Source organism: Pomacea canaliculata, linkage group LG12 (assembly GCF_003073045.1).
Source record: "Pomacea canaliculata isolate SZHN2017 linkage group LG12, ASM307304v1, whole genome shotgun sequence".
Taxonomy (NCBI): Eukaryota; Metazoa; Mollusca; class Gastropoda; order Architaenioglossa; family Ampullariidae; genus Pomacea; species Pomacea canaliculata.
Window position 1 is genome coordinate 4,162,520 of NC_037601.1, and position 15,246 is coordinate 4,177,765.

Here is a 15,246-nt window from a genome sequence, read left to right on the forward strand (position 1 = left end):
CTTTCAACTAAGAATTCGTTTCTCGAGTGTTGATAACGTAGGACACCTAGATAACAATGGCTGCAATCAATCATTATATAAATTAGTCGGGGGTTTTCTCCGGGTACTCCGGTTTCCTCCCCCTACCTTTCCTCCCATAGTGTGAAATCGCCGCGGGGTCGAAGCACTTTCCTACTAAATAAACCAACCAATCAATCAGTTAAAAGACTGAATGAACAATGTTTTCACAAACTGACAGAAAAATATAGTTTCAGTTTTTATTTCTCTCTAGTACAAACACAGTTTTTGTATATGTAAAAATATTTATTGCAATTTTAAAATCCAATAAAATTTGAACTGATTCCAGTTTCTGCTCTATTAGCTCTCCTACCCTGCTCCCCCAGTGTTCATGGGTGTGTGTATGTGTGAGTGGCCACTGTGTCACTTTTCTTGTTTTAAGCAAGTTTTTAATCCCCAACATCTTGTGTTGCATTTGTTTTCCAGTGACAATGTACATTACAAAGCTGTCAATAATTGCCCTTGTGGATGAATAAAGTTGTATTGAATTGAATTGAATAACAGTAAACAGAATAGCAAATTATAAACTTCATAATTTGTATATATATATACAAGAAAAGTAAGTTCAGAATCAATGAAAAAATGTGTGAGCTTGCAGCAATTTCATTTAAAAGCATAATAATATCTATAGCAGAAAACCAGAAAATAGATGATTTCTTAAAAAAATAAACACTCACACTTCTAAAAATTGGAAAATTAAAGGCAAAGAATGTCCCAGTTTAATGATTTAAAAAAAATCCAATGAATGTCTCTCTCACAGGATTCAATGATTTGGAGTATTTTTCAATTTCCTGTGTAAGTTCCAACAGTCCTGATTGCTTTATATTTACTCTGATCTCAATCTGTACTCAACAGCTTGAAGCTTCCTTTAGGGCTTGAATTGAGACTGTTGACGGCTTTACAGACATCCTGAAAAGTATAATACAATAAATTTGCTCACGAGATCATGTTATGTACTTTGGCTAGACTTTTCATCTATTGAAAGAAGTATTGCAGTATAACTGGTCTATGACTTATGTTCAGACTAGGTTTATGTACACAACACAGCCATCAAGAAACATTTTAAATATGACACGGTTACAAAACAGGAATATAATGGCATTTATACTAGTGGAATGTAAGGGAGATGTTAAAAAAATTGTTAGGGATCAGTAGATTGGTTTGACTCTAATTTATGTGACAGAGACAAATCGAGGCACATTAAAGAGAAAGGATCATGAAATATCTGACACAAAAAAAGAGATTAGAAATATATGAAGAAACTCATGAATAAAAAACAAAAATATATTTTAAAAACCCATTACCATGTCTAGCACATCCAAGATGCCCTGGATGGTTAGCTGCTCCTCAGTCCACCAGGTGTTAGACTGGCAAGATGCAATGACTTTTTTCACTTTGGGAATGACATTAGGTTGTCTGGGATTGTGTATCAGGTTTGACAGAGCTTTCTGCAGGACAGGAAGCAAGGGATCATCTGCTTTGTTCTTACTGAGCATGTGTTTGGCGCACAGCAGGTTTGACATGTAGGTAAGCCGTGTCGCCTGGTGCTCCAGCTCCTGATGCTTCTGTCTGGTCATGGACGCTCCAAGGTGTAAAAGAGATGTCTGCAAGGCCTCGATATCGCGCTGAAGATGAGTTTTGCTTTCATTCATACTGAAAGTTTTACTGTTGTAACAGAAGAAACATTCATGGTTTCACAATTTTCAGCCCTTCCAGTTTTCTGTCACTATTCTTCAGCCATTTTCCATCTCTTTCCTACCTTCTGTCATGTTTAATATAGAAGATTTTCAGTTTAAAAAATCAGCTCTTAAGACTAGTCCAAAGGTTCTAGATAAGGTGGCTCGGAGACCTCTGGCTAAAGTGCAAGTGGCTTGAGCGCAAGAAAGATATTAAGGGATGTCTAAGATATTAATTAAGGTAATCATAAGCTGCTCATCCCAGTTAACAAAATATGAGCTACTTACTGCTTCAGTCGAAAGATATCCAGATGGTCGGTAACCTCCTGAGTAAGAAGAAGCAGCTTGATCTGTCTGATGAAAGCTCCTGTTTTGTCGACATCAAATGTCTGTTGCCCCTGCATGAGACTGTAGAAGCAAATCCCTTGATCTTTGAGATCCTTTAAGTTTCGTATCAGCATATCATCGGATTTTGAAATGTTCTCGCAAGAATGAGATATCTCACGTTTCAATAGCTGCTTTATTTCTCTGAGATTTTCTTGATGGGATATCAGGAGTTCACGATACCGCCATGTGTCCCAGGCGTACATAGGAACTTGACATTCAGGACAGGGTAGTCCACGTTCGTATGGAATCGCCTTTATTTTCTCTTTGACATACTCATCCAGGGCTGCAGTTGTGAATATGTGTCCACATCTAGGCAGCCTCATCATGGACTGAGTATAGCCAGGTGTTTCTTCTTTTTTCCTTGCCAGGTGGCCACCTGACAAAATACTTTTGCTCGCAAACAGAGCAGAAACAGGTTTCTTTGCACTTGCCCTCGCACTTGTGTCCGCACCTCAACCTTTTCGTGCAGTTCTTATTGCAGGGCTCGCAGGGCTCCGAACACCTGGCTCGGCAATGCCTGTGAGGACAACTGAAAGGACAATGCTCTGTGCAGGGTCTGTAGGGTTCATCGCACCGTTGGCGATACTCTCCGTGAGCGCACACCACCGGGCACAGCTTCTGGCAAGGTAAACAGGGATCACCGCACTTGCCTTCGCACCTGTGGTCGCAGCCATGGAGGGGCTTCAAGCACTTTTGTATACATTTTTTGTGCGCTCTTCCTTCAAAACATTCTCCACAAGAGCCAGGACATGCATGGCCGCATTTTAGGGTTGCTTCACATTTACGTGGACAGGAGTTTTCTTTGGGATCCACATCACATCGGGTGATGTTCTTGTGACCACAGGGCCCAGAACGCTCAACCTGAAAATAACATTGATAAAACTGTTTTTTAAATAGAATGTAACTAACTGTCTATTAATCGGTTCACAAAACTGAAATGAACAGATGTAATTTTTAAGGGAAGGTAAAGATAAAGGTTTTTCTCCAAACTTTTCAATTCTTCAGATATCTTCTCTCCTCCTTTCATCTTCCCCTTACCTGCACGCTACATTCGTGTTTCGCTTTCTTATGGCATGTTCCACATTTGCCACTACACTTGTGTCCACAAGAACGAATTTCCTGACAGTTTTCCTGACAGTTCGCTCGATCTGGAGTCTCGAAGCAAGCCACGGAAATTGTGTGCCCGCAAGAAAGGATTGCCTGAAGTTTTACCGTACAGTTCGTCCACTCTGGAGTCTTGGAACATGCAATGGAGATGGTGTGAGCACACTCTGGTATGGTCTTACTGACCATTATCTTACATGGTGGGCATGGCTCGTGGCATTTCTTTGGACACTTGTGCCCAAGCTCGCACAAAATTTCCGGACAGCTTTCCATGCATCTGAACATGATTAACAAAATATCGTATATTAACCGAAAAAGAAAGACAGACTGGATATTCTATTTATTATTTGTTAATATCTAACTCAAATTATGCTCAAAGCTTCGAGCAAGTTAGAAAAACACAAAGCAGATGTTTGTTTTAAACTGCTCAGCGAGTGTTTACTTTTTCTTGAAAGTGTGGAGTGAGCTAAACTCGTGCTTCTAACCTCAAATCCTTTCACAATCAATATGCACACTAGGTTACGAGTAAAACTTTCGAAAACATTTCTTCATTATTGGATAACAGCATCAGCAACATTTTGAGACACATATCTGACCTGTACTCTTCGTGATCTGTGTCATAGCCATGACAGAGCAAGCGACAGGTGTGTCCACACTCCAGTGGGGCTCCACACAGCAACAAGCATCCTCCTTCTGGAGACTTCTTGAAGTCCTGCCAAATGAAAATGATTCTAATAATGTAACGGTGTAATATTCTGGAAAACAATTAGAGAAATGTCCAGAAAGACATTTTTATGATAATTGTCCCGGTTATTTTGTAGCTAAAAACAACATCGAGATATTTGTAGTCTTCCTCTGCTAACGCTTTGTATTCAACTCCACACAAAGATGCATTTTCCTGTCAATGTAAATACAAAATTGTTTTGTATTTCTACGTTATTAGGGCTTAAAGATAGAATAAGGGTGTGTCTATTCAAGAAATAACATGTCCTTCTTATATGTGTTAGAAATAATAAATTTAATGGACTTATCTTTCTTAACTTTTGTTTTATGGATCGGAAAGGGCGCGAAGTGAGAGGCTTAAGAATCTTTTACATTTTTCCAAGTTTTTAATACTATGACATTTAGGCAAGTTAATACACATAGTACACACACATACAAACATGGATGTGTATTTTTCATGGTTATACAAAGTTTTGTATGCCTTCAATTACCTCAGCTGTAGATACAAGTATTTCTCTGTCTGGGTGATTCTCACAACAAATGGCTAAGCTGGGTCCGATCTGCTCGTGCTCTTTAGCTGTTCTGATGATCTTCTCCCACAGTTCACTATTTGCTGACAAGATTCTAACCACGAAATCCAATATTATAGCCCCATGAAGTCGTCAGAAAAACACTCAACTGCTACACAACAAGACTTCAAGAGGCTACGACAGGTATGTTAACGAGCTTTCTTTTGGGGTGACTTCAATGAATTTAAGCAGTAAGAATTATAGGTTTAATAAAAACAATTTTTTAGTTTTTGTAATTGCATATATAGCTTATTGTAGTCTTCTTTTTAATTCATTCATTGCTTTTATTATTCAGCCGAGTCAACTTCCTGTATCGCTTACTTTACCTTCGTGTCGGTTTCTTTTCCCATTTATATTCAATATCTGACGATTCTTGTCAAGCTTTGCTTTGTCAAGTCATGAGTAGATGAGACTATAATGTCATACCTGAAGTTGCCAAAGGCATACAGGCCTATTTTAGCTCGTGACAGAGCCACACAGACCCGGTTGTCGGTCTTCAGAAAACCCACTTTGCCCTCTTTGTTGCTGCGCACCAACGACAAGATGATGATGTCGTTCTCCTCCCCCTGGTAGTTGTCGATAGATGTCACACGTACACCTGTGAAAGACAATGTCAAACACATTGACACCCGTTAGACTGAAAGTTCTATTTTACATGTTTCCCCAAATCTACCCAGGACCAGCCTTCCTACTTTCAATTTATTGCAGCATTATACCTAATTGTATAAGTCCTCGGTTTGTTAATTATTCTCAACATTTTATCTCTAATTCATAAGGAACCAACGAGTAACACACCTGAATAAAACTTTTGGTCTTTTGTAATAATTTTTTTAATTGCGAATATCTGGCCGGTGTAGGCCACAAGGATGGTGATAGACTCTGTAGAGTAGCCCTGTTGAATAAGATAGCGACACAAGGCTACACACAGCTCAGCCTCGTGGTCGTTGGACTTGCTTTTGCCATCCGCATCACTGTCTTCCTCAACCTTCAAACCACAACAAAAGAGAGACCGATGGTATGAGGTACAAGCAAAGATCATCGCACGCACATCCCTGTCCCTTTTTAAATACGAGTAGATAAGCGAAACAATGTTTTCAACCCTTTTATGATGCACCTCTACTGGATTACTACCCTTGCCCACTCATCTTCTTTCTCTCAGAGAGAGGTACATGATTTACAAGGAAAGATAAAGAAAATAGAAACAGAGGGTTCTGCCTTTCCAAACCCCCTTCTTCTTGCTGCCCCTTTAGCCATGAGGCTACGAGACTTTTCACATTTACCTTTCACGAGTGTAAAGACAAAAATATGTCCCCCGTAGAAGCAGCTCACCTCGTGATGGAAGAAAAATACTTCGTGCTTCATCCCTCTCACGTGTGGCCTGCCAACTGTCTTCGGATGGTCTTGGAGGTGAGGGTACACGTGCCGCACGAGCCGCGAGACCTCAGGTCGCATGCGGTGCTGCATGGCGAGGGTGGAGTGCGGCAGGCCGTTGTTGACCAGACGTTCGAAGAGCGACAGGTCGAGATGGTAGTCATGACACAGCTCGTACACGGTGGGCGAGGGCCGCAGCTGCTGGTGGTCACCTATCAGGATCAGATGCTGACAGGAGGTGCTCAATGTGGTGACCACGTGAGCTTCCAGAACCTTCGCGAAACCAAGGGGTGAAAATGCAGATCAGGATAAGAAACAATGTGAGCCATAGTTGACACATAATGACACCAGTCTATATAGAATCAATTCGCAATCAAATGGCATCATGGCAGTTTATCGAAAGAAGTTAATTCTTTTAATCTGCCTTTCTGTAAAGGTAATTAATGATAAAAACTTTACCTCGGCCGCCTCTTCCATGATCACTATTGGACAACCGACTGTTGCAAGCAAACGGCGATATTTTGCTGCTGCCGTCGTTGTCATGCCAATGACCTTCGCTCTCTTCAGAATGAGACCATCTCTTTCCATATTCAACTCCGACAACATCCGGGACCCCACAGCGTAACTGTCAGCCAGGCTTGTAATTCTACTGGTCAGGTTTTTCCGGTATTTTTGAAGCCAGGAGAGGTACAGTCTGACGCGCGCTGTCACGTCCAGACTGACGTCCCACACGTCAGTAATCATGGCAGCTTCTTCCTCTGACATCGGCGTCAATGTCTTAATAAGATGAAAAATTTTCCGGGAATTCTTTCCCTTCTGTCTGTTTACCACTTTCCAGTCCGAATCCTTTGTGTCATCGGGCTCACTGATATCCTCTTCTGACTTCTTTTCTCCAAACATCTGAGGAACGACTTCATCATCCTCGTCGTCATCCAGGAGGCGCTGTTTCTGGAGAATCTCTGCTTCTTCGTCAATATTCAGTTTTTTAGCGCCATCTTTGATTTCTCTTATCTCTGTCTCCCTCTCAGGTGTGTCATTCTTTCCAGTATGGACTGTGGAAAGCGGAGGCTGCCAATATATGTCATCTGGCAGCGAATCTGTAGCTTGCCATCCATAATTTGTTTCATTTACCTGACAATAATCACTCGTGTCACCTTGTTGGGCTTCTAAAAGTTCATTCAGGACAATCTGCAAAATCAAAACAACAGTGATGTTTCGGAGACGTGGAACAGTAAATTTTTGTAAATGAATAAATGAAGAACATGAAATTAGACAAATCGCAATAACTGCATTAATAAATGCTGAATTTTAACAAAATCTTTATTAGTAACCTATGAGTATAGAATGTGGAAATAAATTTCAAATAAACAAAATTGTTTACCTCGAGGTCGTCATGATTCCTGTCGTTTTCGTCTATACCAAGCCACAGACGAATAAAGTATGGAGCATAGATGTCACGGGGGAAACCCTCCCGGCACGTGATGGCTTCATATAGAGACTTGTCTACAGCAGGCTCCAGGATGTAGTCAGGCAGGACTTCTACCTCTGCTGCTTCTAACCACTCCTCCAAAGCCTTAGGACTGATGTCAGCCTTTTTGCATTTCTGCACTTCAGCCAACAGCCACTGCTTTGTCTTCTTTACCCAGAACCTACACAAAAAAGAAAAAAAATCTTATCAATCAAAATATTAAGTGCATAGATTGATAATTAATAAGAAGATTTAATTCAAAAGGAAAACTATTTATTTTTTTAAACATTTTTTTCTGCAGAAAAAGTTACAGTCCATGCCATTATAGGCACAGAGATGATGCTTGTGGTGTTTGTCAACATCTATTTACTCTCAAGCAATTAGACATGAACCTCCCCATCATGCAGGGCTGCTAACAGTCACAAAAATTATGATAATTGCAGCTTGAACAAGAGTAAATATCACTATAATAGTTTTTGTTCAGCTCAAAAGAAAGTCTTTTGGCAAGCTATCTAGGAAGAATGCAATTCATGATGTTGGAGGCAAGCATTTTAGAGGAAATCAGTTCTAACCTGTACATCTGAGCACGGACAGGGAAGTCTTCCTCGCAGATGTTGGCGGGTGTAACATCTTGGTCAAAATTGAAATCAGCCTCTCCTCCAAGAATCAGTGATGTCACCTTTCGGGCCAACTGATCGTAGTGGTCCGCTTCATGAAAATCTTCCTCATTCTTGACAATCATTCCCCCACAAAGCCAAAAAGACATCAAAGACCTCCCCATGGTGGTCGATTTGCTAGTTAGCGATTTATACTGCTGAGGGGGAATGTTGGACTTCAAATCCTCTGCCTTGAAAATACGAGAGAGATTCTCATCTAACCTTGTTTTTGTGTCCGTAATGTCTGCAGCCATTTCTTTCATACTTTCATGACATTGATACAACATTGTGGAAATGTGTCGTGCCGTCCTGTCACGGCTCTCTTTCAGGCGTTTTTTCACTTCGCTGATGTTAAAAGGAGACAAGGCTTTACTCTGACTGCGACTTCCTACCCGCACGATGTCGTCGGGACAGAATTTCAGCATTCCTTCTAGAAACTGGTCCAGAGCATGATTGGTGTAACAGACAATAAGAATGGGTCTAGAGGTGGAATTCCATACGCGTGCATTGTCCAGCAACACTTGGACAATCTTCAACCCTACGTAGGTTTTACCAGTTCCTGGAGGACCTTGGATGATTGCCAGCTCGTTGGTCAACGCCATCTTCACAGCTTTCAGCTGCAAAAAAAAATATTTATATAGATGTAATTGCTGAAACACTAGTTTTAACTTCTAGCTCGGGCACTAGAGATCCATAGCTTGGTCTTATTTATTTCTTTCTGCATATGAACAATTACAAACATGCAGTATGTAAATACAAACTACCTGTGATTGGTTGAGTTTCCAGTCTACCTCTGGCCATGCGTCGAAGTCTATAACTGGGACATTTTCAACATTGGCATATCTCGTTGTACCAGTCAGAGCTGTGAGGTTCATGGTGACTTGTTCTCCTGGTGTTTTCAAGTAACTTGGAGGGTTGACCTTTTGTTGGCATTCCACGATGTAGCGGGACATTGGCACCATGTCCTTCATTTGCTTGAGCCCTTCCAGAACATGGCGGTTAGCTTCGAAGAAGCTCACTGATTCAACCATCGTGAAAAGTCTGCTACTGGACAATCCCAAGACCTCTCCTGTCTGGGTTTCGAAGCAGACGTGAATGACTCCGTTCTCAATTTTCTCGTCTTCCCTCTTGGTGATGACAGCAAAGAAGACCGTGTCGAAGTGATCATCACTCAAGCAGACAAGTGACCCAAAGATGAGCCTCTTTGACGACTGCCATCTGACTTTTTTAAATGGACTTACATCAAACTGTATGACATAATCAAGTGTCTTTCCAGGTACAATGCCGATTATGCGTACATTTTGATACAACCTGTAAAAATCAAATTCGTAGAAGATGTCAGTACACCTCAACTGTGTCAATGTGTTTCCTTGCCTCAATGTTACTGCTAAACTCTTAATGAAGTACATTTTATAATCTCACAGTTAATATGGAAGCATAAACCATGCATAAACTATGTTAGCAACCGCAAGTTCTCCGTAACAAAACAAGAACAGTTTCACCATATTCCTAATCGTAATACTCTGATACCTGACATCCATGTTGTTGAGGCGAATGTTATTTCGGTCTGTGTCTTTCACGGCTCTAATACCATTCCGAAGAGGGCGAAGGAAATCTTCTCTTAGCAAACGGAAGTGAACATCCAGGTAATGATGAGCATCCTTGAATGCTCCGACTGTCTTGCTAGGCCTAAGAGGATGAAACAAATACATCTGATGAATGGAAGATCTTGTTGAATTTTTACTTGAGGTCAAATGTTAGTAGAACTTGTTTTGCAATAGACATAATGATACAAAACAAAAGAGCCAAAAACACTTTATTCATATACTTCGTTTAGAATGTTTGCCAAATCTGAAAAAGTACTTATTAGCATATATTTCAAATGTTTCCTAGTTGTTACTTCTCGTTTATGCAGGTAAGCTGCAAATCGCAGTATAAATTTACAACCCTTTTCATCATCTGAAACAAATTTAGCAGTTCTAGAACACACTAAACCATTTGTAAATGGTCAGCAGAGATAGATACTTTAAAGTTATACTTATATAATACTTTAATATAAAAGTATTCACCTTAAGAAAGGCATTTTTGAGTAGTCAAGATCTTCTTTATCAGGAAAGACAGGAAGGTCAACGAAGTCTTCGGATGGTATTTCATCATCCTTGTCCTCAATTCCTTTGTTTCTTGCTCCGGTCGTCTTTTTCTGTGTCGTTAACAGCTTCTGACTTTGTGCCAACACCTCTTCAAATTGTTCCGCAACGACTGAAGAGTTCAAGAGGACAGTCTCGAGGTTGCTTTGACCCTTGATATAGTTCATTATTAAATAGACCTTTGATCTTTCTGAAGGCAGTCTGTGGCAAATGCTAGATAGAAGATCTAACAACTTTTGCATAGCATCTGTAATTTCCTTCTGTCGAAATACTCTGGAGAATTTCTGAAGATGTTCTATGTAGGTCTGAAGATGCTGGTCCAGAAAACGAGAGGAGCAGACAACTTGCAAGATCTTGAGAACGCTTTCGCGTTGAAGCTCACAGGTGAGAACTTTATGTAATATCTTGACCAGTTTCTCAACAACAGACCCGGAAATGAGGTTTGATTTTAAATAAATGTCAAATTCCTCTATATTTGTGTACAGCTTGATGGTTAGTTCCGTGTCGTCTTCTAGTCCAAGGTAGTAGTCTGCATTAAAAGTTCTCTTTCGTTGTCTGATTGGGGCAGTCTGCTCCTCCCGACAGTCTTCTCTTCTTGTCCATTCTCTTGCTTCAACAGCTGTTTCAAGAGATGCTCCCTCGCCATCTTTGCGCCCATGTGGCTGTCGTGGTCTTGTGGGTAATGTGTGTGGTTTGTGGTCTGTAGACTGCTTATATCCACCCCGATCCGGGATCTGAAGATACTTTCTTCTTTCCGTGCCCTCTTCTACTCTGTGAATGTTAATACATCGTATTCAACATAAGCTAATGGAATAATTCGAGTTACAGCATTAAGAATGGCATTACCCTTGACTGTAATCTTAGTAACTTAAATCATTTCTAGCGTCTTTAATTGTGGGGTACATTTAATACCTGATGTTTATTGAAATTTTGTGGACAGATTATTTTTCAAAAACAAATACTTTTATTTACTACCTGGAGAACCCATCAATTGTGTGTAATGAATGAGTCTTAGAAAATTATCCGCAGCTGCACGGTACTTAGTCCATGTTAACCACAGAAGTAATGTGTTCACTGTACAGAAAACTCAACAAAGTAAGCCCGCTTACTTTAGTAGCCTTTTATACTTTTATACTTTTTAGCCTAGTTAGTGGAAAATGGACTTAAATCTGGAGATTTGGAGCAAATTAAGTCGCAATATCCACTCAAAAAAATGAAACATGAATTCACATTACCTGCTTCTTTTCTGCAAGGGAACGCAGTCAGGAATCCCTGGAGGAGGTATTAGACAGGAGGGCGAACTCTTCAGGAGTACTAACTCCTCTCTCGAGTATCTTCGAAATTGTCCTAATGGAGAATAATTCGATGCCATCCTGAAACTGTGAAAAAATTATTTACAAACGATGAACACGCTTACTGAAAAAATTACTTTCTTTGTGTACAAGTATGTCAATCTTCAGTATTTGTAATATATAAATAAATATGCTGTTCAAGAGGAACCTCTAATTTGAAACTTGTTTACTGAATACAAATATTCTAATTGAGGTCTGGGCAGCAGTGTAATGTGTGTAGCCGGAGAAAGAAGTTAATGTTGTAAGTTGGACATATATTTTCGCAGCTTCCGCCTCCACTATTTTTCTATTCTCTCGTGCATACAGCTTATGACAATTTTTCAGAAATTTTGGTGTGTTTATTGACAGTCTCTTTGGAGCATACTTGGCAATATTTTTGATTATTTGAACAATTAGCAGTGGTGTATTCTTGCCCAATTATTAATCCTACATTCATGAAGTCGCTTTAGAAATGAGATATTTATCTCTTTCCAAAACCCAAGTGATTACATGCTGTTCAAAGATTTGTCTCTCTTGAATAGATGATAGATGATTTGGGGAATTTGGGGAGTTAGAACCTATTGAGGAATTCAACTGATCTGAGAATAATTTTGCACACAAGTGAGCCTTTAACTTATTAAAGTATTAAAGTATTAAATTCAAAAAGTTATTTAACCTCTTTAAGTAAGTTTTGTTATTTTCACTGTTTATTCATAATTATGAGCTAAATCTGCAACATATACAGCAGGTAGCAAAATCAACACAACAGCAGTATTGAGGCCCTACCAAAGAGCCTACCTTTGTGACATCGGAAAAACGAAGGTCTTGGCTTACTTTCTAAAACGCAACATTTAAAGTCTCGTGTTCAGTGTTATTTCTTTTTATCTAGGATATTTATATACTAATGGAAAGAATTGATGTGCTCACAGTACAAAAAATTCAACAAAATAAACCCTCATTTCTATGCAGTCTTCCTCGTGGAAAATGTACCCAAATCTGATGGAGATATGTAATGAGCTCAGCCCAGTTTTTTTGAAAATGATGTTGCACTCATGCTGGCCTTTGACATGTCAGATATCGCCTATCAGTCGACGAAAGCTGATCTTTGCTTTCGTGTCGTCAGTTGGCCTGTTGTAATGCTTAGTCAATTAGCTTCCTGCTTGAAATAATCAGCGTCCAGCGAGATCTGCTCTGCCACTTCTCCTGTAGCTACACCAGTTACTCACACAACGACACAAGTGTTGTCTATACGACTGCCGCACTTTTACAGTGCAGGCCCCTAGTGCTGACCCCTGGCAGTGTATCAGACCCCCTTGGTGCTTTGTCAACACACACACTCTTACTTTCGTGCTTTCCCAGTGAAAGTAAGCCAGCGACACCGACAATACAAAACCGTAAACATACGGTGAATAATCAAACAGTATTCGTCATCGGTAATGATCGATCGTGCTTTGAGGTTGTATGAGGTGGCAGTATCAAGTCGTTACATATCTCTAGTAATATGTACAGGAATACTGAACTCAGGTCAGGCGGATTTTACTAGTGAGTAAGATTAATCTTTGTTCATTTTAACTAAGTTTCGTTTTCTCCATCTTCGTGGAAAGGAGTTTTTTTTTTACGTGATTGTTTTAAAAGACTAAAGGCCTTGTAAGTGAGATCTTATTGAAGAGAAAGGGGAAACATCTTATTGATACAAGTCCAAACATACCGTTTCCCTTTACTGGATGACAGGCCAAGAGCGTTAATTAATTTTGATAGGTGGCACAGAAGAGATGAGTTTTTCTTTTCACAAATAGATGTCGTCATCCGATGAATATGTCTGAGTGTAAATAAGTTATACACATGCAACCTCACGATCGACTCTCCCTTCAACTCATTCCACAAAGTTATCTTTCAAACAGTTTAGAACCTTCGAAAGATCCACAAGCAATTAAACTTGAGTGTTACTGACATATACTAGCTTCTTGTGTAATATAAACAAAACTGCACCAGCACAAAATGAAAGCATTTGTTCAAACTCGTAATTTTTTACTTACAGCTTAGATGTTCCAACCTGTTTTGTCCCCTAAACACCTCCCGTTATTTATTCCAGGACAGCGGTATAAAGCCGTTACGTGCACGAGCGGACATGTTGCATGACGTGCTAACGGCCGTTTCCGAGTATTCAAAATCGAAAGTACGATATAGTTTTTTTTTCTTCTTAATATAGAAGTTACGTAATCTTAAAATGCCAGAATGAAGCTAATCTAAACTGATTCATGCTTCTCTAGCTTGCTGCCAAAACAATTTATCTGAACAGTATTTGTGTCATCCTGCATCTTGCTCCCTGCGAGTCACTGACTGTTGTCGCCTCCACTTGTTCAGTGCCAAGACTTTAAACTTCAAATTCGATGTGACCTGCTGCATGGCTACTTCAAAGCTATCTGCCGGAGCTAGCGGTCATGATATCTTGAAAATAGAACTAGCGGTCATACATATCTTGTGGGGTGTACTGCATGCTCTGGAATACTTGCATAGCAAAGGTGTCATACATATAGTGTGAAGGCTAGCCATATTTTAATATCAGCTAGCGGACAGGTGTGTCTCACTGGCCTCTCTCTCCACAGTCGGAGAATGCCAGCGCCTGTAAACAGTATGACTACCCCAACATGCTGATGGTTGCTTCTAGTATTTCAGTCCGGAAATTTTTGAACAGATCTTGGTATTTTTCAGTGACTGTAAAAATAACCTGATAATCTTACTGCTAGAAGTCAGCTATTTTCTAGTGATTGTTTTTGAGACCAGCATCCACTATTATTATGTTTGTGTGTTTTTCTGTTTAGTAAAGCGCTTTGAGCCCACCTTTAATGGTGGGGAATATCACTATATAAATAAACTTATTATTATTATTATTATTATTATTATTATTATTATTATTATTATTATTATTATCATCATCATCATCATCATCATCATCATTGTTGCGGTGTAGTGCTGTTTTTTCATTATTCAAACGTGAGTTAATTGTATTTTAACCCTTCCTACAACAGCAGTAAAGGGATTCTTTTTGATTCAAGAGTCGATATATTATTCTCTGGTAATTGCGTTTAAACGACTCTCACTCTATATAAATAGTAAACAGTGATCGATATTGAACACGCCTCTGAACGGTCAAACAGTACACACCAAGGACGTTTATATTAGATGGTGGTATATACACTTCCGATCATAGTCAAAAGGGTTCCAATAAATTATTGCTGAATATAAAAACAAAATTTCCTCGCTTGAAAATCAGGCGCTATAATTATAAAGCAGCTACTACACAAGCGAAACCTATGAGTTATGATTTTTCTTCTTTTTTATTTTATTTATTTTGTTTGAGACTATTATTTTAGCTGGAGATCCGCTACAGCAGAGAAGATAATTTCTTATTTGGAAGGGACGTCATCACGTCAACGTCTTCCTTCTTTTGTCTCGAGAGTAGTTTCCCTTGTAAAGACAAATATGGCTGGAGGACGTGGTCGACTCTAAAACAAGCCTCATCGCTGTCCTTTGTACATAGGCGCTCGCATAGTAAACAGATTTAAGAGTTTCAAAGGTAATACAGAAAATTTATTGACATCAGGCTGTTCTTATTCGCTGTTTAGCTTCTGTAACGTGTCACGAGGCAGTAAAATAGATGTAACGAGGGTCACAGACTATACAGAGCACGGATTAGCATGGCATTATCAACTAGTGCTCTATCGGTATTACTAATAATGTTAATATTATTGCGACT

The 15,246-nt window shown here is 39.6% G+C and overlaps 1 protein-coding gene across 1 annotated transcript; it reads right to left on the minus strand.

Moving 5' to 3' along the window:
- Positions 1-219: 219 nt before the first annotated feature.
- On the minus strand, positions 220-13,835 carry LOC112576926 (NFX1-type zinc finger-containing protein 1-like). The gene is made up of 17 exons (XM_025259805.1): positions 13,526-13,835; positions 11,394-11,537; positions 10,081-10,929; positions 9,542-9,700; positions 8,776-9,322; positions 7,928-8,628; positions 7,269-7,536; positions 6,347-7,075; positions 5,846-6,160; positions 5,312-5,501; positions 4,943-5,114; positions 4,439-4,571; positions 3,821-3,936; positions 3,159-3,501; positions 2,022-2,981; positions 1,362-1,722; positions 220-966 (listed from the first exon to the last, which is right to left on the minus strand). Exons 2-15 carry the CDS (start codon positions 11,528-11,530, stop codon positions 2,430-2,432), a joined length of 5,211 nt encoding a protein of 1,736 aa, XP_025115590.1. The 5' UTR covers positions 11,531-11,537; positions 13,526-13,835; the 3' UTR covers positions 220-966; positions 1,362-1,722; positions 2,022-2,429.
- Positions 13,836-15,246: the final 1,411 nt, after the last annotated feature.

Coding starts and splice junctions, on each gene's coding strand:
- LOC112576926 (XM_025259805.1), bottom strand. CDS start 11,530: ATGGCATCGAATTATTCTCCATTAGGACAATTTCGAAGATACTCGAGA. Junction 7,076..7,268: donor GGAATCATGACGACCTCGAG/GTAAACAATTTT, acceptor TTGATTTTGCAG/ATTGTCCTGAATGAACTTTT. Junction 2,982..3,158: donor AACACGAATGTAGCGTGCAG/GTAAGGGGAAGA, acceptor TGTTATTTTCAG/GTTGAGCGTTCTGGGCCCTG.